At 44.4% G+C, this 21,536-nt stretch overlaps 1 protein-coding gene across 1 annotated transcript in view; it reads right to left on the bottom strand.

Annotated features, from left to right (window-relative positions):
* The window catches only part of HAPLN4 (hyaluronan and proteoglycan link protein 4), a 32,026-nt gene extending 15,589 nt beyond the window's left edge, over nt 1-16,437 (bottom strand). Inside the window, exons 1-2 of the mRNA XM_032214315.1 lie at nt 16,332-16,437; nt 13,318-13,680 (exon numbers count right to left, since the gene is read on the bottom strand). Of these exons, the coding sequence (XP_032070206.1) occupies nt 13,318-13,680; nt 16,332-16,437 (469 nt within the window). The remainder of the gene's footprint in view (nt 1-13,317; nt 13,681-16,331) is intronic.
* Between the last annotated feature and the right edge of the window lie 5,099 nt (nt 16,438-21,536).

Genomic DNA, 21,536 nt, shown 5'->3' with positions numbered 1-21,536 from the left:
TCCTACATACATTAATCCACCAAACGAAACAGATGGGAAATGCTACAGTTGTGAGGATAGGCCGGGCCCACAACTGATGCCGAGAAGCAATGGAAACCTTCTGATTGGGGGTCTTGAGCAATCCAACTAGGCTCTGGGGAGCCAGATCTCAGAAACACCTGCATCCCTGGCAGAAGGTGAGAACTGATGAGGGGGGGAGGGAATTAATTTGAGATTACAATACTAAATAGGCACCTTCCTTGGTAGATGTGCTTTCCTTAACTCAGGGGTCTCCAACCCTCCCCAGCTGTAACCCACTACTGGGCCTTGAGCCATTCAAAACAGGGCCACGGAAGTGGTGGGTGAGGACATGCACACGTCCCCACATCCGTGAGCAGCTAGATAAAATGCGGGCAAACTCATGTGCCCCCCACTTGCACAGAATCATCCCCTCTACCCAGAGGTGGTATTCAGCCAGTTCTGACTGGTTCTGGTAAACCGGTAGCAGAAATTTTGAGTAGTTTGGAGAACTGGCAAATATCACCTCTGGCTGGCCCTGCCCCTATCTATTCTCTGCCTCTTGAGTCCCAGCTGGTCGGCTGAGTCTTCTTCTGTTGCCTGCACAGAAGAATGGAGCTGGAAAGCAAGTTAGTGGGATGCAGAGGGAATGAGGATTTTACAGTATCCTTTCCCCTGCCACGCCCACCAAGCCACGCCCACCAAGCCACGCCATGCCCACAGAACCGGTAGTACACAATTTTGAATCCCACCACTGCCTCTACCCCCTCCTGACCAGTCCGTAAAGCCAGAAAGATTGAGGAATTCTGCCTTAGCCGAACCATTCCACTCCCCCCAGCAAAATTAGTACTTCCAACAGAATTATTTTTGATTGCATCAAGCCGCTTCTCTTCTCCATCATCCCACCCTAACTCAATCTCATCAGACTTCAGCTGAAGCCATATTTTCAGCGAAATGAGATATTGATTTAATGCAGCAGCAAAAGTCAGAGAAAGTGTTGGAGGGTGAAGGGATTCTCTAAGCACCTAAGGTTCTCTCTGCAACGTTCCATAGGTCACGAAAGCCTCTAATAAAATTAGTCAGCAAAGGTGCTGCCAGACTCCAAAGGTTTCGCTGCCATAAACTTATGTCTGTGATGACGATGATGTTATCCATTCAGTCATGTCCGACTCTTGGTGATTCTATGGGGTCAGGTCTCTCCACGTCTTCCGATCTTGCACTGCTGCTTTGATTTGTTCTATGCTCTGACTGGTGTCGGCTTTGATGGTGTCCAGTTAGGGTTCCTGTTTGCCAGCATGTCTTTGGGTGATTTTTGTTCTGGTAGGGTTGGCTCCTTGTCCAGTTGCCTGGGCAACTTGTTCTGCACCATCTGGCTACGCCCACTTGGCATCCCCTACCTGGCCACACCCACATGGACGCATCCACCTGGCCATGCCCACCCAGCCGCCCCAAGTCAGCCACCTTGAGTCATCCGTGCCGAGCCAGCTGCACCAGTGGTGTGATTCAATTTTTTTTACTACCGGTTCTATGGGCGTGGCATGGGGTGGTGGGCATGGCAGGGGAAGGATATTGCAAAATCCCCCTTCCCTCCCCATTCCAGGGGAAGGATACTGCAAAATCCCCATTCCCTCCCGATCAGCTGGGACTCGGGAGGCAGAGAATAGAAGGGGGCAGGGCCAGCCAGAGGTGGTATTTACTGATTCTCCGAACTACTTAAAATTTCCGTTACCGGTTCTCCAGAACTGGTCAGAACCTGCTGAATGCCACCTCTGAGCTGCACCTAATCCTTTGCATTGACCCACCCATGCCCATCTGGCAGTACTCGGATGGCCACCCCCACCAAGTCACGCCTACCAGTTGTGACTCATCCCATTCCGTCCAGCCACCGTGTAGTTTGGTGGCTAGGTTTCCTTTTACCGCTAACCCTTCCAAACATGATTGCTTTCTCTAGTGAATTCCCCCACATGAAATGGCCAAAATAGTGAGGAATGTGGTGGGAAGCAGGTAAGTGGATGCCAGCTAACAGGCGCTGCCAAGATGGATCTGCAATGACAGGTGGTCTTTAATATTATATTTATAAACTGCTTAGAAGGTTTCACTTTCGTTTTTACTGCTTGCCCTTCCTCCTCAACTTAGAGCCTGGTGGTATGGATGCATTTCTCTTCACACAATCCTACAGTTTGTAGTGTACGTAGAGTTGCAAAACGATGGGCTAAAGGAATATACCTGAACTTTGTTTTATGATTTATCTCGTGGTTACTGGGAAATTGTGGGAATACATCAATGCGCAGTGCGTGTTATCTCAGCTTGCAGAGCTTGGATTCAGTGAATGGGTTTACCCATAAAATGTCAATATTGCAGAATATACAGCCTCACGCTACATAACTAAGCTCCATTTCATGCTGCATAAATTAAATTATTAATGTATCTTAAATAGAAAATTATCTTTAGATAGATTTTTACTCCCAAAGCATTTTATGAAAATAAATTTGATAAAAAACAAAAAAAGTCTGATTTAAATTTTTAAAAATCTGATTTAAAAAAAATATCATCGGTTTTTATCCACCCTGCTTCTGGGTGATGTGTAAGAAAGCTATGTGGAGTTCTATGATGCCACTAGGAGATCAGCCCCTCTCAAGGGAGATTTTAATGTTACTGTTAATCTTTCAAGCCCTAAATCAACTTTCACTTTTACCATGTTCTAAAAGTGATTTGGAATCCAACTTATCAATTACTCCAAACCAAGCTGTCTTGGGGCACAAGTATGGACATAAATGCTTTAGGCTCATGTTATAAAGAGAAAGGATACATTGCTATAGTATAGGTACATGGTGGCGAATCTATGCCACAAGTGGCGCATGGTGCCCTCTCGGTCGCCCCAGCTCAGTTTCACTGCACATGCATACACGCCTCCCACCAGCCAGATTTTTGGGTCTCTGCTGCACATGCAAGAGACACGTGCGCATGCGCGGGGAATGGGTGGGTTGCACGGGGTGCATGCATGGGGGGAAGGGAGAGTGCAGGGGTGCAGTGCGCCCCCCACACCCCATTTTTTGTCCCCGGAATCTTCAGGGAGGCCTGCTAGGTCCAAAACGGGGCACAGAGGGGTGTCGCACACATGCAGACACTCCTATACGTCTAATTCTCAGGAGCAAAGGTAGCACTTGGCAGTAGATTTTTCTTTCTCTGCGCTGCTCCTTTGCTAGGGATATCGCCTTCATTTGGTTTTAGATGAGTTTTAAAGGTCATTTAAATTACGATGTCCAATCTATTATTACGGGAAATAATGAGCTGGCCCTTTTCTAAATTGGCCATTGATATCTGTTGTAAATTTTTGCTTAGACTGATTTAAGTTAGCAATCGCCGGCTGTTGCTTTTTTTATATTTTAAGACTTGACACTTGTTGGGTTTAAATATTCTTATTGCTGTCTTCCCACACTGATCTTTGTTGTGAAAGATGACACCACAACTCTTAACTAGGTATATATCAGTGAGCCAGTTCCTTTCTCCTTAGTAACCAATTGTTAAAGGTCAGCTATTCTTTACATAGCAATAGCAATAGCAATAGCAGTTAGACTTATATACCGCTTCATAGGGCTTTCACCCCTCTCTAAGCGGTTTACAGAGTCAGCATATTGCCCCCAACAACAATCCGGGTCCTCATTTTACCCACCTCAGAAGGATGGAAGGCTGAGTCAACCCTGAGCTGGTGAGATTTGAACCGCTGAACTGCAGATAACAGTCAGCTGAAGTGGTCTGCAGTACTGCACTCTAACCACTGCGCCACCTCAGCATGAACGCTGTATATCAGGGGGGTCAAACTCAAGGCCTGTGGCGTGGATCCGGCCCGTGGGGTGCTTAAATCTGACCTGGAAATATGAAAGGACTGGCCCACGGTGCAGTGGTGTGTTCCGACCGGTACGCCCCAGTATGGGTGTACCGGTGCCTGCCTGGAACACCAGGTACCGTTCTGGTACGGTGCTCCAGAGGGCCCGCTTGCTCGCACTCCTTACCAGTATTTGAAGTTTTTTGGGCTTCCGCACAGGCGCACAGAGCACATGGCGCCTGCATGATAGGCAGCTGGAGAATCGCAGAGCGTCGCGGAGCATTACAGGCAGTAAGTATGCATGTGCATACTGCGCGTGTTTATGTGGTGGACACCCAGCCTCATTGCACCGTACCAGTTGCAACGAGATCCAGAACCCACCACTGCTACGGTGCCTCTGCCGGCCAAAAGGGGCCACCGGCAGGGGTGGGATTCTACCGGTTCGGACCAGTTCAGGTGAACTGGTAGCTCCGACTGTCATCTGGGAGCGAACCGGTTCGTTCTGACTTTGAAGTGGGCCCGCCCACCCACTTGTCCCTGTGCTATACTCACATATATTTACTTTTCCGAAACCCAGCTGATCAGCTCGCAGAGTGAATTGTTTTCCTCGTCAGCAGTAATGTGGAAGGTGAATTTTCTGTAAACTGCGCACATACACAGTTTTCCATAAACTGTGCATGCACAGCACAAAGCGCGTGCTCAGCAAACTGGTTGTTAAACCATTAGGATTCCATGGGAGGGCCACATATTGGCCCTTATGGCCCATTTTCAGCCTCTACGACCTCCAGCAGCCCTCTGCCGGCCAGAAATGGGCTACACAAAGGCCTCATGAGGCCTCTGCATGGCCTGTTTTTGGCTGGCAGAGTGCTGCAGGAGGCCTTGGAGGCCAAAAATTAGGTGTTTTGGCCAGCAGAGTGCTACAGAAGGCATCTGTCCTGTGTCTCCCCAGCTCCTCACAGCCTCCCTCCCACTGCTGGCCTGCGGAGGAGAATTACAATACTGATCCAACCTTGAAGAAATCCAGTTTGACACCCTGTTGTATAATGGATTTTTCTTCCACCTGCCTGGATTCATGCTGGAAACTCATTTTGTACCCTTGCAATGTCTACCAATCATCCCCACTCAGTGGTGAAATTCATTTTTTTTTACTACCGGTTCTATGGGCATGGCTTGGTGGATGTGGCAGGGAAAGGATACTGCAAAATCCCCATTTCCTCCAGGTCAGCTGGGTCTTGGGAGGTAGCGAAAAGACAGGGGTAGGGCCAGCCAGAGGTGGTATTTGCCAGTTCTCCGAACTGCTCAAAATTTCCGTTACCGGTTCTCTAGAATCTGTCAGAACCTGCTGAATTTCACCTCTCTCCTCACTTAACAACTGGTCATTTAGTGACCGTTTGATGTTACAACAGATTCCCCCAAAGCTACATATGACCTGGTTCCAGAGTTCCGATGGCTTCACACATCCCCTTGGCCGTATGACCACATTTCTTTGGGGTAAAAAAAAAAAATACACACAGGAATAAATGGATTCGCTTCATCACCGTGGTAGTCACTTAACAACTGTCACAAATAAAATCAGGTTTAGTCACATGGGTGAATTGCCTAGAATTGCCATTGTATATCATGACACGAATGTCATGATGTACAATGGCAATTCTAGGCTCCGTTATTGGTATAAGGCAAGAACTACTTGTAATACCTGGTCTTTGGGAAATAACAATTGCAACTGCCTCCATTATGATCTCACTCTTGGTGAAGAATATCCTGATTCTTTTTAATATCCTGATTTTCTTACGAATTGGTTTCATTGTGCAACTCTGAGTTTTATCCCTTTCTTCCTCCACCCTCTCACAACGTTGCACATTCATATTTTCATGTGTCTCTGCCATATTGATCTAATTCTCACCTCACATCTCTGATTGACTTAAAGTTATGTTTTCAATTATCTGGTTCCTGGCACACTGAGGACTCTTGGTTTCCAGAGAAAAATAACCAAAGGAACACTGCACACTGTTATATTAACCCAACATCTTCAATTGACTTGGTGCTCAAACCTTTGGATTCCCAGACAGAATAACCAAAAGGAAATGGTTAGTTCCACGACATCTGGGCTGCAAAATCCAGGCATCTATTGGATCTGGTGGCCAAAAGATTTTCTACATCCAGTTGCTGCAGTGGTGGGATTCAAATAATTTAACAACTGGTTCTCTGCCCTAATGACCAGCTGGGTGGGCGTGGCTTGGTGATCATGTGACTGGGTGGGTGTGGCCAACTCAGCATCACTCACTTCGATGGGTGCTTCGCCTTAGCTGTTACAATGCAATAAGGGTTAACTGGAGAGGCAGTTTCTGTAAGCAGGGCAATAAAGATTAGGCTAGAAACAACACCAGAATGTTTCCTTCCAGCCTTCCTTACAGGATTAGCCCTGTAAAGTGGGGGGAAAAACAAAATGAGATTTCTTCCAACAACTGGTTCTCTGAAGTGCTTAGAAAGTTAACAACCGGTTCTCCCGAATAGGTGCGAACCGGCTGAATCCCACCACTGATCCAGATATTTGCGGCCAAGATGTGGGCGCTCCAAAGGTTGTATAGGTAGTCCTCGACTTACAACCACAATTAAGCCCAAAATTTCTATTGCTAAGTGAGACAGTTGTTAAGGTGAGTTTTGCCCCATTTTATGACCTTTCTTGCCACAGTTGTTAGCTGAATAGCTGCAGTTGCTAAGTTACTAACATTAAGTGAATCTGGCTTCCCCATTGACTTTGCTTGTCAGAAGGTCGCAAAAGGGGATCACATGACCCCAGGACACTGAAACCATCATAAATACATGCCAGTTGCCAAACATCCAAATTTTGATCACATGACCATGAAGATGCTGCCATAGTCGTAAGTCTGCAAAACAGTCATAAATTGCTTTTTTTCAGTGTCATTGTAACTTTGAATGGTCACTAAATGAATGGTTGTAAGCTGAGGACCTGTAACCTGTAATCACAACACAGCTGGACAGCTTCTGTTTAGGAAATGTTGGGATAGTCCATTCAAAAGATTTCAATAAGGCACAGTAAATAAAATTCACTCACAAATAAAGGAATGTCGCCATCCACCTGGGTTTGATTCCCAGTAAGGGTATGGCTAGCTGATGAGAGCTAAATAGTGTGAAATAGATCTATACTAGTCTCCCTTTATTTATTTATCAGCCCAAATGCAACACAAATGTAACAAAAGCAACATAAAACAATGGCTTTCTGCCTGGATGGCTCCTAGGGTGAGTCGAAAGACAGAAAAGGAAAGCAGTATGCTCCCTCCCATATTTGGGCATACCAGGGGTTGTGACACAATACAGATCTATCTATCTATCTATCTATCTATCTATCTATCTATCTATCTATCTATCTATCTATCTATCTATCTATCTATCTATCTATCTAGATGATAGATAGATAGATAGATAGATAGATAGATAGATAGATAGATAGATAGATATAGATATAGATACAGATACACACACACACACACACACACACACACACACACACATATATATATATATATATATATACACACACACACACACATACACTTTAAATGCATACACATACACGTATGTACACATAGATGACTTTCTCTCTGAAAAAAAAATATTGTGGGGATAACACACCCTAACATCCCTCGGGGGGGGGTGTTCTGTTAAGATACAGCCTGTTGTGCCCTAAAATGGCTTCTACTGTACTGCCTTAAAATGGCTTCTACTGCACAACACAATGGAGTTGCCATGGTAAAGGCTTCACAGTACTCCACAAGGGGGCTCCTTCTGGTAAGGGAGAAAATCCAACTTTAGAAATTACGTTTTGTCAGGACATTGTGAATGTCTAATACAGGATTGGGATAAATAAATACCCAGGCAATGCCAGATTAACAGCTAGTAAGAAATAAAAAAAGGCATAATCTACCACGCATTCACTTTTGTACTGAAAAATTAAAAATAATACCATTTTCTTCTCAAAAGAAAACTCATAAAGAATCCATCCATTTTAGACATCAGTGAAACTCATCTGCTTTCACTTTAAATTAGTCTGAATGCCAATACAGGTAGTCGACTTATAACAGTTTGTTTAGTGACTGTTTAAAGTTACAACGGCAGTGAAAAAGTGACTTATGGTAACATGATCAAAATTCTTGGCAACTGGTTCATGTTTATAGCAATAGCCATAGTAATAGCACGTAGCCTTATATACCACCCCATAGTGCTTCACAGCACTCTCTGAGTAGTTTACAAGTATCAGCATATTGTCCCCCAAAATCTGGGTCCCCATTTAACCGACCTGAGAAGGCTGGAAGGCTGAGTCAATATTGAGTCAGTCAGGATTGAACCGTGGATAGAGTTTGCCTGCAATGCTGCATTCTAACCACTGTGCCAGAGGTGGGTTACTCCCAGTTCAGCCCAAATCGGGTAAACCGGTAGTAGCAGCAGCAAGAGGCTCCGACCGGACGCTACTGTGCATGCGTGCGTGAGCGTGCCCAAACCGGAAGTAATAAAATTGGCAACCCACCACTGCACTGCGCCACCACAGCTCTATATTTATGACGGTTGCAGTGTCCCGGTGTCATGCAATCTCCTTTGGTGACCTTCTGACATGCAAAGTCAATGGGGAAGCCAGTTTCACTTAACAACCACGTTACTAAGTTAAGAACTGCAGGGATTCACTCAACCTGCATTCATTCACTTAGAATGCAGCCCTGCAGGCTACTTCTGCTGACTGCCGGCTGACTGCAATTTGGCAATTCGAATCTCACTAGGCTCAAGGTTGACTCAGCCTTTCGTCCTTCCGAGGTGGGTAAAATGAGGACCCAGATTGTTGGGGGCAAATAGGCTGACTCTGTCAACCACTTAAGCCGAGGTGGCGCAGTGGTTAGAGTGCTGTACTGCAGGCCACTTCAGCTGACTGTTATCTGCAGTTTGGCGGTTCAAATCTCACCGGCTCAAGGTTGACTCAGCCTTCCATCCTTCCAAGGTGGGTGAAATGAGGACCCAGACTGTGGGGGGATATGCTGACTCTGTAAACCGCTTAGAGAGGGCTGAAAGCCCTATGAAGCGGTATATAAGTCTAACTGCTATTGCTATTAAAGAGGGCTGTAAAAGCACTATGAAGCGGTATATAAGTTAAGTGCTATTGCATGTATTTACAATGGTTGCATTGATCAGTGATTGAATTGAATTGAATTTATTATATTTCTATGTCGCCCTATTCCCAGAAGGGACTCAGGGCGGCTCACAACCAAGTCAAGGGGGAGGGATACAAATAGGGGAAAAAAAGACATGGACAGACAATACCACAATTTAAAAGCAACTCAACAGACACACCATTCGAGTGGGGACAGGAACTCATCAGCCCCAGGTCTGACGGAACAGCCAGGTTTTGAGGGCTTTGCGGAAAGCCTGGAGGGTGGTGAGGGTCCGAATCTCCATGGGGAGCTCGTTCCAGAGGGCCGGAGCAGCCACAGAGAAGGCCCTCCTCCGGGTGGTCGCCAGTCGGCATTGGCCAGTGGATGGAATTCGGAGGAGGCCTAATCTGTGGGATCTAATTGGTCTTAGGGAGGTAATTGGCAGCAGGCGGTCTCTCAAGTACCCAGGTCCAATACCATGAAGGTGATCTGTGACCTTCCCAGCCAGCTTCCCAAAAAATCGATGGGGGAAGCCCTGATTTTGCTTAACAACCATGTGATTCATTTAACAACTGTGATTTGCTTAATGACCACGACAAAAATGGTAGTAAGATCAGGCACAACTTATTTAAAGACTGCCTCACTTAGCAATAAGTTAAGATTGTGGTCATAAGTCCAGGATTATCTATATTAATAGGAAGAAACCCCCCTCCCCCGCATATGTTCTAGGATAGGGGTCTCCAACCTTGGCAACTTTTAAGACTTGTGGACTTCAACTCCCAGAATTCCTTTCCTGGCTGAGGTTGGAGACCCCTGGCCTAGGCAAGGCTGCTGGATGGGAGAATGCAAGATTGCTAACTATTGTGGCAAGCAAGGTTGTAAAACGGGGTAAAACTTATTTAACAACTGTCTTCCTTAGCAACAGAAATGTTGGGCTGAGGGACTTCCTGGGGGCGTGGCCTGTTGCCGAGGAGGGCTCCACCGAGCTCCTCAGAGATCTGGTCTGTATATCTAAATAAGATCATAGATAGCACCCCTTTTTGGCTAAGAAAGGGGCAGGGAGGATAGCTCCGTAGGCTAGGGTCTATTCGTAAGCCACAGCCTTTTTCTTTTTTTGGCTGTGGAAAGAGATTAGATCCAGCCGAAGCGGAGCTTTTATCTCCAGCCATTTCTTCTCAGCTGCCTTTTTTTTTTTTGGCAGCCCCAGACAGGCTAGCCCCCCCCAGGACAAAACAAAGTTTTTTCAAGCTAGAATTGATACGGGAGGGTACCACCCCTGTGAGATTTATGCTTTTATTACTATCTTAAATACCAGCTCCATTCGTCTTAAAGACTTCTTTGTTTAAATAGACTTCAAAATGGCGATTTCTCTCAGTGGATGATTACTGGATGTACTTAGCCGGGTTTATCTTCCTGCAGACTGCTCCTTAACAAAATAAACTCTTTTTCTTTGGAAATAGAGGGGAGTGAAGCGCTGCTTACTTGTTTATTTATTATGGCACCCAGATCAAAGAAGCGTCTTGCTACAAATGTATCTAAAGAATTTAAAGAATCTTTTCTGGAAACACAGCCTTTGTCTCCTACGCCCTCTACTGGAGAAGTTTTAACACAGGAATATCTCTTTAAAATGTTTAATGCCTTTAAACAAGAAATTCAGGAATTTGTATTGCAACTTTATGATGATCTAAAATCTAAAGTTAATCAAATGAAGGCGAATACGTTTGCAGCCGTGTCTGCCCTCTCAGATTACTCTGCTGAAATAGAGAACAAATTGGAAAGTCTGGAGAAGGCTAATTTTAATTTGACTACCAATATTCAAATTTTACAAGAAAAAATTAGAAATAACGAAGATCAGCTTATGATGTTAAATTTTAATAGGAAGGCATTTGCAATTAGAGTCAGAGGATTCCGTGAAAAGGAGCAAGAGGATTTGAAACAGACCTTTGCTGAAGCCTTCAGCCATGCGCTGGGAAGCCCGGGACTTAACTTTGATTGGCAGATTCGGAAAATCTATCGCCAGAACTCATTGATAGCGGAACAGCGACAACTCCCGAGGGACATAATTATACATTTTTCCACAAAAGAATCTAGAAATGCGATTGTGCAAAAGTTTCATAATAACAGTTTTCGAGTTGAAGGCCAGGACCTGATTGTTTTCAAAGATATTCCTTTTCAGATGTTGAAGGCAAGAAGGAATTACACCTTTTTAACTAAGGAGCTTAGGAGTCAACAGATTCGATACAGATGGGAGGCCCCTGCCGGTATTACAGTTACATTTGAGAATCAAAGATTTCGTCTTAACTCTGTTTCGGAGGCTCAAGATTTCTATTGTAGGATTCTGAAGGCGGGACTTCCTGACGCGCTTGGAAGAGAGGAGAGACAAGCGGAAGGAGAAAGCAAACGGCTGGCCATGCGGCTGCAAGATGGAGGGGGCAGCCCCTCCTCCCTCAGAGAAGCAGAAGAACGCAGATCGAGAATTTAGATACTTCAAAAGACTTCCTAAAGTTGAGGACTGAATGGGGGTTTGAGACCTCTCTCCGGTAGAAAAAGTGGACTAATTTTTATCAGAAGGGAAAGCTGGGTGAAATTACTTTGAGCTAGATTCTAAAGTAACGTTAGCATAAATTTGATAGTGGTTAAAAGAATGCGGAATGATTTATGTTGTTTAAACTTTGTTAGATGGGATTATTTTAAAATAGAAGGTTAACTGACTCTTGCTGAAAGTATTATTTGAATATGATCCATGCTATTTAACTTTTATTTGAAGGGAAAGTTGGTTGTAATAGTTCTGAGTCACTTTTTAAATAAACGCTAGTATAAATTTGATAGTGGTAAATATCAGACAAGCAAGAGATGAGGGTAAAATGCATGTGGAATGAACTACGTTATTTGTGGTAAATATCAGACAAGCAAGGGAAGAGGGCAAAATCTACGTTGTTTAAAGCTTATTAGAACAGGAAGCCGCTTGGGAAGATAACTGTAAAAAGAATGCAGAATGACTTATGTTGTTTAAACTCTGTTAGAAGGGACTACCTTAAAATAGAAGGTTAACTGACTCTTGCTGAAAGTATTATTGGAATATGTGGAATGATTCATGCTACAAATCATTCTGAGTTATATTTTAAACAAATGCTAGTATAAATTTGATAGTGGTAAATATCAGACAAGTGAGGGATGAAGGTAAAATGAATGTGGAATGAACTAAGTTATTTATTATTTTGAATTACTGTTTGAAAAAGGGGTAAAGAAAGATTATTTACGTTGTTTAAATTTTACTAGAAGGGAAAGTTTGATTACTTGTCTGTAAAGTTATATTTGAATATATGGCATGAACCACGCTGCTTAAATTTTATTGGAAGGGATCATGAGGTTTAGGAAGGGAACGGGAGAGTCTACAGAAGGTTGGGGTAAATAGCAAAGAAGTAAGAGACGAGAATAAAATATAGATAGAATGATTTATACTATTTAAGCATAGATAAAGATGGGGGGCTGAGATCAATACAAGAGTGGGTTTTTTTTTTCTCTCTCTCTTTTCTCTTTTCTTTTTTTCCTTTTTTTTTTTTTTTTTTTTTTTCTTTCTCTGCTTTTCTTTTCTTTTGATAAATACTTTTATTTTTTAATTCATATGTATACAAGATATTTTAGACAGAAGGTAGTGCCAGGTGTGGGCCCTGGGAAGTCGGGAGGATTAGGGATGGGGATTGTGGGGGGTGGGGTGGGGGGGTGTTAACATAGTTTTAATAAGAACAAGAATGTATTTATATACGGTGGTTCTTTTTTTTTTTATCATTATTATTATTATTTTTTCCTTGGTTCATTTTACTTTTATCAGATCAAACAACACTCGAATAAAGGCATACACCAAGGAGGGAGGTAGAGGGAAAGAAGAGGGAGGAGTAAGGAAGGAGTAAGGGGAAGGTAAGGAGGGTGTCCGGGGAGTAAGGGGAGAAGGAAGGATTGAGGGGAAAGGGAAGTAGGAGGGGAGTGTTAGAGGGAGAAAGGAAAGTTGGAGGGGGTAGATGGGGTGTATGGAGGATGCAAGGGTTAGGTGGGGTTGTGAATGATGAGTTGTGTTTTCTCTTTACTTGTTCGTTTTATTCCCTTTTTCTTTTTTTTTCTTTTTTTCCCTTTTTTTTTATAGTAAATACCCTGTATATAAATGATTGCAAATGGAATGTGAAAATTGAATAAAATATTTTATGAAGCAAGAAATGTTGGGCTGAGTTGTGGCCATAAGTTGAGGACTACCTGCAAATCTACTCTTGATTCCGCAGGTCGTTTCTCTGGGAGATGATGACCTCCCCGATACCCATCACTCAATCCACCTGCACCAACCTTCCAGGTCCAATTTCACCATCCCGGCATCATCTTCTAGCTCGTTGGTCACCTCACACTCGTAGCGCCCGTAATCCTGAAGAGTGACATTCCGGATGATGAGGGAGGCGTCACTGGATCCGTCCTCCTGCAGGGTGGTTCGACCCCGGAAGTTCCCAAAGGCTTTGCGCTCCTTCCCCATGGCTACAAAGACATCCTCAAAGGACATGGGTTCCACCATCTTGGTCCACTTCAAGCGGATCTCATCAGGGTCGTGGGCTGATACATCGTAGTGGAAGCGGCAAGGCAAGATGATGGTGCCCCCGCGGTGGGTGACCACTTTCCCAGGTGCTGTCTGAACCACAACGGCACCGCTGTCGTCCTCTGCAAAGAAGAACAGGGACCTTGAACATCATTTCAAATCTAGAACGGGAAATAGCAATAGCATTTAGACTGCTATACCGCTTCACAGTGCTTTACAGCCCTTTCTAAGCGGGTGTTCTGACCGAGGCTTCCCATGAGCATGAAGCAAACTCCTTGTCCCCACAAAAACCCTTTGTATTAATTGACTGTGAATTCTGATCATTCACGTCCAGCAGAGTCTTTCAAGGGAGGATTTACAGTCACAGACCTTATCTGGCTTGGAGAGATGACAGGCCGAGATCTGCAAAACCTGGCAAGGAGCCTCGGAGACTCACAAACCAATTAAGTGAATCATTTGTCTCCTGAAAACTCCACTCCCCTTTTGCTCCTCTTTTATTTCCTCTGGGAGGGGCCATTCATCATCCACCTCTGGATACTCCCAAGTCGACCCCTGTTCTTCAGCTATTCCCTTAATCTGGCAACTCTGCACACTGGGAACAGGCTCCAGCTGTTCGTCTGCCTCACTGGTGTCTGACTCTGAAGGCAGCTGATAACTGGCATATGGCCCTGGCCCCCTCTCTGCCTCCGACACAGAGCTCTCATCAGAGCCTTCCCCAGACTCCAGGACTGGCCCATGTTCCTCCCCAACCTCCTCACTGTCTGAATCTGCTGGCAGCCACAACAGCAGTTTACAGAGTCAGCCTCTTGCCCCCAACAATTTGGGTCCTCATTTTACCCACCTGGGAAGGATGGAAGGCTGAGTCAACCTTGAGCCTGGTGAGATTTGAACTGCCGAATTGCAGGCAGCCGACAGGCAGCAGAAGTAGCCTGCAGTACTGCACTCTAATTACTGCACCACCGTGGCTCTCAGAAAGTCTGAGTTTGGGAAGTCAAGTGGTGCAGAATGATGTAGATGATTTATGATCACCATTTCTGTTGCTCAATGAGAAAGTTGTTAAGTGAGCTTGGTTTCATTTTACGACCTCTCTTCCCACAGTGGTTAAGGGAATCACTGCAGTTGTTAAGTTAGTAACACAGTTGTTAAGGGACTCTGATTTCCCCATTGAGTTTGCTTATCAGAAAGCCGCCAAATGGGATCACTTAACCCCGGGATGCTGTAACCATCATAAATACATGCTGGTTGCCAAGCGTTCAAATTTAGATACGTGTCTGTGACAGTGGTGCAATGATCGAAAGAGTGAACAACAAAGTAAGATACTTTTTGTAACTTGAAATAGTCATTATCATCTTCTTGTAATGACTCCATAATTCTTTGCAGTGTGGAGTCTGGGCAAATGAATGGAGCTGAGCGTTTACTGGCCGGATGCCCTTTCTGTCACCAATGCGGAGTTTTTTTCACCAGATATATTCTTATTGTGTCCAGAGAGAGAAATGTCTGCCTCTACCTAGGCCTGAACTCACAGCCTCCTGATTGTGAGGCAAGAGCTCCACCTCTAGGCTACCACACCACTCTTCAAACAATCATTAAATGAAGGGTTGGGTTCCTACCTGTTCGGCCCGGTTCGGATGAGTAGGTAGTAACTCGACCTGCCACGCCCCCAAACTGGTTCTCTTGTTTTTTTGCTTCTGCGCATGCACAGAAGCATTTTTATTACTGCGCATGCATGTGTAGCGTGCTTCAAGTGCACGCAAAGAGCGCCCCTGACCGAACCGGCTGTAGCAGAAGCTGAAACACACCCCTGGACTACCTGTATCTGGGACAGTGGTGGGTTGCAGCTGCCATTGCAACCGGTATGCTGCAATGGGAGCCGGGCATGCACCATGGGCACGTGCGCTGCGCATTGCCTGCAACGCTCCAGCTGCTCGGCGGAGCATCGCGCAGGCGCCAAACGCGGCACGCACGTGCACAGATGGCCCGTTTCCTTCAAATATGGGTAAGGAACGAGGATGGGCGGGCGGGCCCCCAAAGCACCGTTCTGGTATGGTGGCTGCTGCTTCATGTAAACCTAAAAGTGGATAAGTTAGTAAAACAATTCCATGAGAAGTTTCCCGATAAGCCAAAGGGGTTAATTTTGTTATGTTAACTTTTATGTTATTCTCTTTTCAGGAAACATTTTTCTTCTGAGGAGAGGCCGCCTGTCAGGCCTGCAGTCATATTCCTTTTAGGATCTTTGGCCTGCCACACTCTCTCTCTTTCTTTACTATGCTATTTCATTAGTGGGGAATTGGGAGGGGGAATAGTAAGGAGCAGAATGTGTGGTTGCCAAAATAAGACATTCCTTTCTAGAAGCCCAAGGTCATTCTTTGTCTCCGCACCTCTGCACCTGACCGGAACTAGATGGGTGGAAATGCCAGCGTGGCAGAGGAAGATTGAACCACGTCATGAACTTGTGGGTGTGGGGGCAAGGTCTTGAACTTTCAACTGGGTGGAAAACCCAGGAAGCTTTCAGATTCGGGTTTTCCACAGATGTACCAACATGTCTCTCTTATTAAATTGGAACTTTGAGGAAAGCTCTGCCTTGGACTCTGATTTAATTCTGGATGATATTCGGAACACTGACACTTCCGGCAGGCACCAGGACACGCGTACCAGGACGTACCTCCTGCAACCCACCACTGATCTGGGATTGGACAGATATGAACAGCAATGAATAGTGAAGCTGATCAGATTACCACCCAGATCAGGGTTGAAGAGATGATTTCTCACGTACCAGACACATGTACCACTTTCTTCCGGTCTTTCTGGGCCAATGCAGGCTGCTGGGAAAGCATCAGGAGGTGGAAAAGACAAGAGAGCAAGCATCGTCCCAGGAACATCTAGCAGGGAGACAAGAAGAGAGTAAATAGAACACCACAGGCAGGCAGAAAGAGAAGCCGTATCATAGGCGTCTATGTCCATGTACCACAGGTTTATATTCTGTATTATGACCAGTTAAAATGGAAGGATCTAATAGCCTTGGGTTTATTTAAAAAAAATAAAATCTAAACCGGGTTTATTAGTTCATCAGAATACAAAATATGAATAACAGAATAACGGAGTTGGAAGGGACCTTCAGGATCTTCTAGTCCAATGGTGGGTTGCAGGATATACGCCCCAGTATGGGTGTACCAATGCCTGCCGGGAGCACCGGGTACCATTTCATCGAATGGGAATTTTGCAAAATCGTTCCCCTGCCACGCACACAAAGCCACGCACACAGAAGCGGTAGTAAAAAAAAATGAATTTCACCCCTGCTGGAGTCTATGTGTTTTATTCCTAGTGGTAGTTCTCTCAATCTGGGAGAGTTGAGTATTTATTTATTCATTTATTCGGCTTAGCTCAAGGATTGGCAACTATGAACTCCTTTACAACCTGATAATTTCAATTCCCAGACCGCCTGAGCCAGGAATTCTGGGGTTGAAGTCCACAGGTCATAAAGGGGCCATAGTTGCCCATTCCTGTCTTAGATAGTGCCCTGCTCGAATCAATTCTGTCACCAAAGTTGGTACACAGATGACTTACTGTCTGGAAAAAAATACTGTGGGGTAAGATACCTCCAGCACCTGTCGTGGTGCGCGTTCTGTTAAGATACAGCCTGTTGTGCCTTAAAATGGCTTCTACTGTACTGTCGTAAAATGGCTTCTATTGTACAGCGCAGTGGAGTTGCCACGGTAACGCTTCACAGTACTCCACAAGGGGGCTCCCTCTGGTAAGGGGGAAAATCCAACACTAGAAATTACGTTTGGTCCAGACATTTTCCCCCTATAAATAAATACCCAGGCAACAACACCGGGTTATCAACTAGTTTAACGATAAAAGAAGATGGTGAATTGCCGTAGCAGCAAACACATTGTGCGACATAACAAAGGAGTCTCATCACCCTAGCCTGGGAGAAGAGCTTTAAGATTCTCTCAAGAAGAAAATTGTAGAGCTGGTGAAATCTTGCTTGTTGGTGGCCGGGGGGCAGCCCTGACAGTACCAATGAACGCTGAAGACAAGAGATTGACAGTACGACCATCAGTCAATTGCGAAAGGCAGCTTTACTTGGAACAGCTTACTTCCTGCAATGATACTTTTAATTAACATTTTCACTTATCCTGTTAGCATTTCATTACTTTAGGAGCCACGGTGAATTCCAGGTGCCTGGTGTCTGTTTGCTGAGTTTCCAGTGATGCCTGTTAATCTTTCCACTAAATTGACACAGTTTGTGTAGCAGGGGTGGGTTCTGGCTTGTTTTACTGCCGGTTCGCTCAGGGGCGTGCTTCAGGGAGGAAACACGCTACGCGCGCATGCACAGAAGTGGAAAAGAAGATGGTGCCGCCTATGGTGCCGGCGATAGAACTGGATTTGGTGCGTGTCAGCAAAACCGGTAGGAATCCACCTCTATTGTGTAGGAAGTTAGCACGCACCCCTCTCCTAGAAAACTGAAATATCCTAGGAAATGTTACAATTGCAGAATATTATATTTCCCTGGATGAGAAAAGGAGAAACATGTTTTTAAACATACATTGTGTGCTATTGTACTGTACAAGGTGAGACTTCAGATTAGAGGCAAGGAGCTACTGTATACAATACAATACAATAGCAGAGTTGGAAGGGACCTTGGAGGTCTTCTAGTCCAACCCCCTGCCTAGGCAGGAAACCCTACACCATTTCAGACAGATGGCTATCCAACATCTTCCTAAAGACTTCCAGTGTTGGGGCATTCACAACTTCTGGAGGCATGTTGTTCCACTGATTAATTGTTCTTTCAGGAAATTTCTCTTCAGTTCTAAGTTGCTTCTCTCCTTGATTAGTTTCCACCCATTGCTTCTTGTTCTACACTCAGGTGTCTTGGAGAATAGTTTGACTCCCTCTTCTTTGTGGCAACCCCTGAGATATTGGAACACTGCTATCATGTCTCCCCTAGTCCTTCTTTCTATTAAACTAGACATACCCAGTTCCTGCAACCTTTCTTCCTAGGTTTCAGCCTCCAGTCCCCTAATCATCTTTGTTGCTCTTCTCTGCACTTTTTCCAGAGTCTCCACATCTTTTCTACATTGTGGTGACCAAAATTGAATTCAGTATTCCAAGTGTGGCCTTACCAAGGCATTATAAAGTGGTATTAACACTTCACGTGATCTTGATTCTATCCCTCTGTTTATGTAGCCTAGAACTGTGTTGGCTTTTTTGGCAGCTGCTGCACACGGCTGGCTCCTATTTAAATGGTTGCCAACTAGGACTCCAAGATCCCTCTCACAGTTACTACCATTGAGCAAGGTACCACCTATACTGTACCTCTGCATTTCATTTTTCTTGTCTAAATGTAGAACCTTACTCTTTTCACCATTGAATTTCATTTTATTATATAGTGCCCAATGTTCAAGTTTGTCAAGATCCTTCTGTATCTTAAGCCTATCTTCTGGAGTGTTGGCTATTCCTGCCAGCTTGGTATCATCTGCAAATTTGATGAATTCCCCATTTATCCCCTCATCCAAATCATTGATGAAGATGTTGAAGAGTATCCCCATAGTACACAAATCTGTTGGATTCATGTCCAGCTAAAGTGGAGTCAACTCACAGTTTGCAACCTACTGTATTTTTTGGAGTATAAGACGCAGTGGAGTATAAGACGCACCAAAGTTTTGAACAGGAAAATTTTAAAAAAGCGTTTGCACTCTGTAGGCCTCCCAAAAAATGCAAAAACGGGCCCGTTTTTAAAAAAAGGCATGAATATCATTTAGGAGGCTTGTAGAGTACTCCTAGGGGGTGCCCCCCCAAAAAAAACAAGCAAAAAAATGGCCTGTTTTTCATCAAAAAATTGCATGCATAGCCTTTAGGAGGCTGATAGAGTGCTCCTGGAGGGCTGGGGGGGGCGCAAAATTGAGCAAAAAAACAGCCCATTTTTCACTCGTTTTTGCCCTTCCCAGCCCCCAAGAGCACTTTGCAAGACTCCTAAAAGCTATGCATGGCCATTTTGGTGAAGGGCGCGGGGTTTCAGGAGGCAAAAAATACTCTATTCAGTGTATAAGACGCACCCAGATTTTCAGCCTCTTTTTTGAGGGAAAAAGGTGCGTCTTATACTCCGAAAAATACGGTCAATCATCTTCACATCCACATGGTTGATGGATGGGCTGTTGTCAAAAGGATCCAGATGAAAGCCACAATTGTGCCACCAAAATCCACCTTTTTTACATGTATCACCATGTGCAAAAAAAATGGGGGGGGGGGTTGACTGCATTGTCATGGCTACCAAATTGACCTTTTTTCCTCAAAACTGTCCTTTGTTCAAACCATAAGGACTAGAAACCTATTTTCTTTCATTTATTTCTTGGCTGCAACATGCTGACTGTAAACCACTTAGAGAGGGCACTGGAAAAGTACAGTGAAGCGGTATATAAGTCTAAGTGCTATTGCTATTTAACCTTGAGGGACTCTCCCACCCTACCACACCATATTCCATATCTCTATTCATTAGAAATTTGGGAGAAGACTCTATATTACATTATATGTTATGTTATGTTATGATGTTATGATGTTATGATGTTATGCTATGCTATGCTATGCTATCCTATCCTATGCTATCCTATCCTATCCTATGCTATATTATATTATATTTGTTATGTTATATTACTATGTTACATTGTTATGTTTTGTTATGTTATGTTATGTTATGCTATGCTATATTATTTTATATTATATTTGTTATATAATGTTATATTGCTATGTTATATTCAGAGGTGAGTTGCTAATTTGTTTACTACTACTGCATGCACAGAAGCATCCGGACAGGTAGGCAGAGCCTCCTGCCACCATTACTACCAGTTCGCCCAATCTGGGCTGAACCAGCAGTAACCAACCTCTGGTTATAATGTTATGTTGTGTTGTGTTGTGTTGTGTTGTGTTGTGTTATGCTATGCTATGCTATGCTATGCTATGCTATGGAATGGGATAGGATAGGATAGGATAGGATAGGATAGAATAGAATAGAATAGAATAGAATAGAATAGAATAGAATAGAATAGAATTCATTATTGGCCAAGTGGGATTGGACACACAAGGCATTTGTCTTCGGTGCAGATGCTCTCAGTTACATAAAAAGACAAAATACATTTGTCAAGAATCATAAGGTTATGTTATGTTATGTTGTGTTGTGTTACATTATATTCCGCCACAATATATATTAAATTTTGACGCTGTCCATCTTCCCTGTATGATTCCTGCAAGCCTCATATCTAACGGTTTCTGCCATCCCACCTCAACTGCTCTGATTTGGGGATGTTCGCTGATTTGCAAGAAGCAGTGTTTTTATTTCCTGTGACTTTTCAGTCCTGAGGTCTGCAGATGGAGAAGCATTAATCACAGCCGTAACCTTTCCTTTGCAAGCGAGGAGTGAGGCGGACATGCTATAATTTGGCAGATTATGCATATCGCATATGTATGTAGAACCATGCTGAGGTTCTCAAGGTCAGGCTCCAGCTTTGTGTCTCGTTCAGTTGGGAAGTAAAGAATTTTCTCTGCTCAGGCTCTGAGGCATCTTTCCCTGTCCGAGCAGACACCACCGGCTAAAAACCCAAATAGTTTCACTTCCTTTGTCTTTTACCGGATTTAGTTTAGTGGCATGGCACAGGCTCAATCCTGGTCTGTTCACACACACACACACACACACCAGCAAGTGATGAGGAAGTCCTCCCCAACCCATGAAAGCCATTATAAGTCAGAATATATAGCGTTAAAGGTAAAGGTTCCCCTCGCACATTTGTGCTAGTCGTTCCCGACTCTAGGGGGCAGTGCTCATCTCCATTTCAAAGCCAAAGAGCCAGGGTTATCCGAAGACATCTCTGTAGTCAAGTGGCCGGCATGACTAAAGGCTGAAGGCGCACGGAACGCTGTTACCTTCCCACCAAAGGTGGTTCCTATTTTTCTACTTGCATTTCGAACTGCTAGGTTGGCAGAA

The sequence above is a fragment of the Thamnophis elegans genome, chromosome 1 (assembly GCF_009769535.1).
Source record: "Thamnophis elegans isolate rThaEle1 chromosome 1, rThaEle1.pri, whole genome shotgun sequence".
Classification (NCBI taxonomy): Eukaryota; Metazoa; Chordata; class Lepidosauria; order Squamata; family Colubridae; genus Thamnophis; species Thamnophis elegans.
This window is presented reverse-complemented; position numbering and strand designations above follow the sequence as displayed.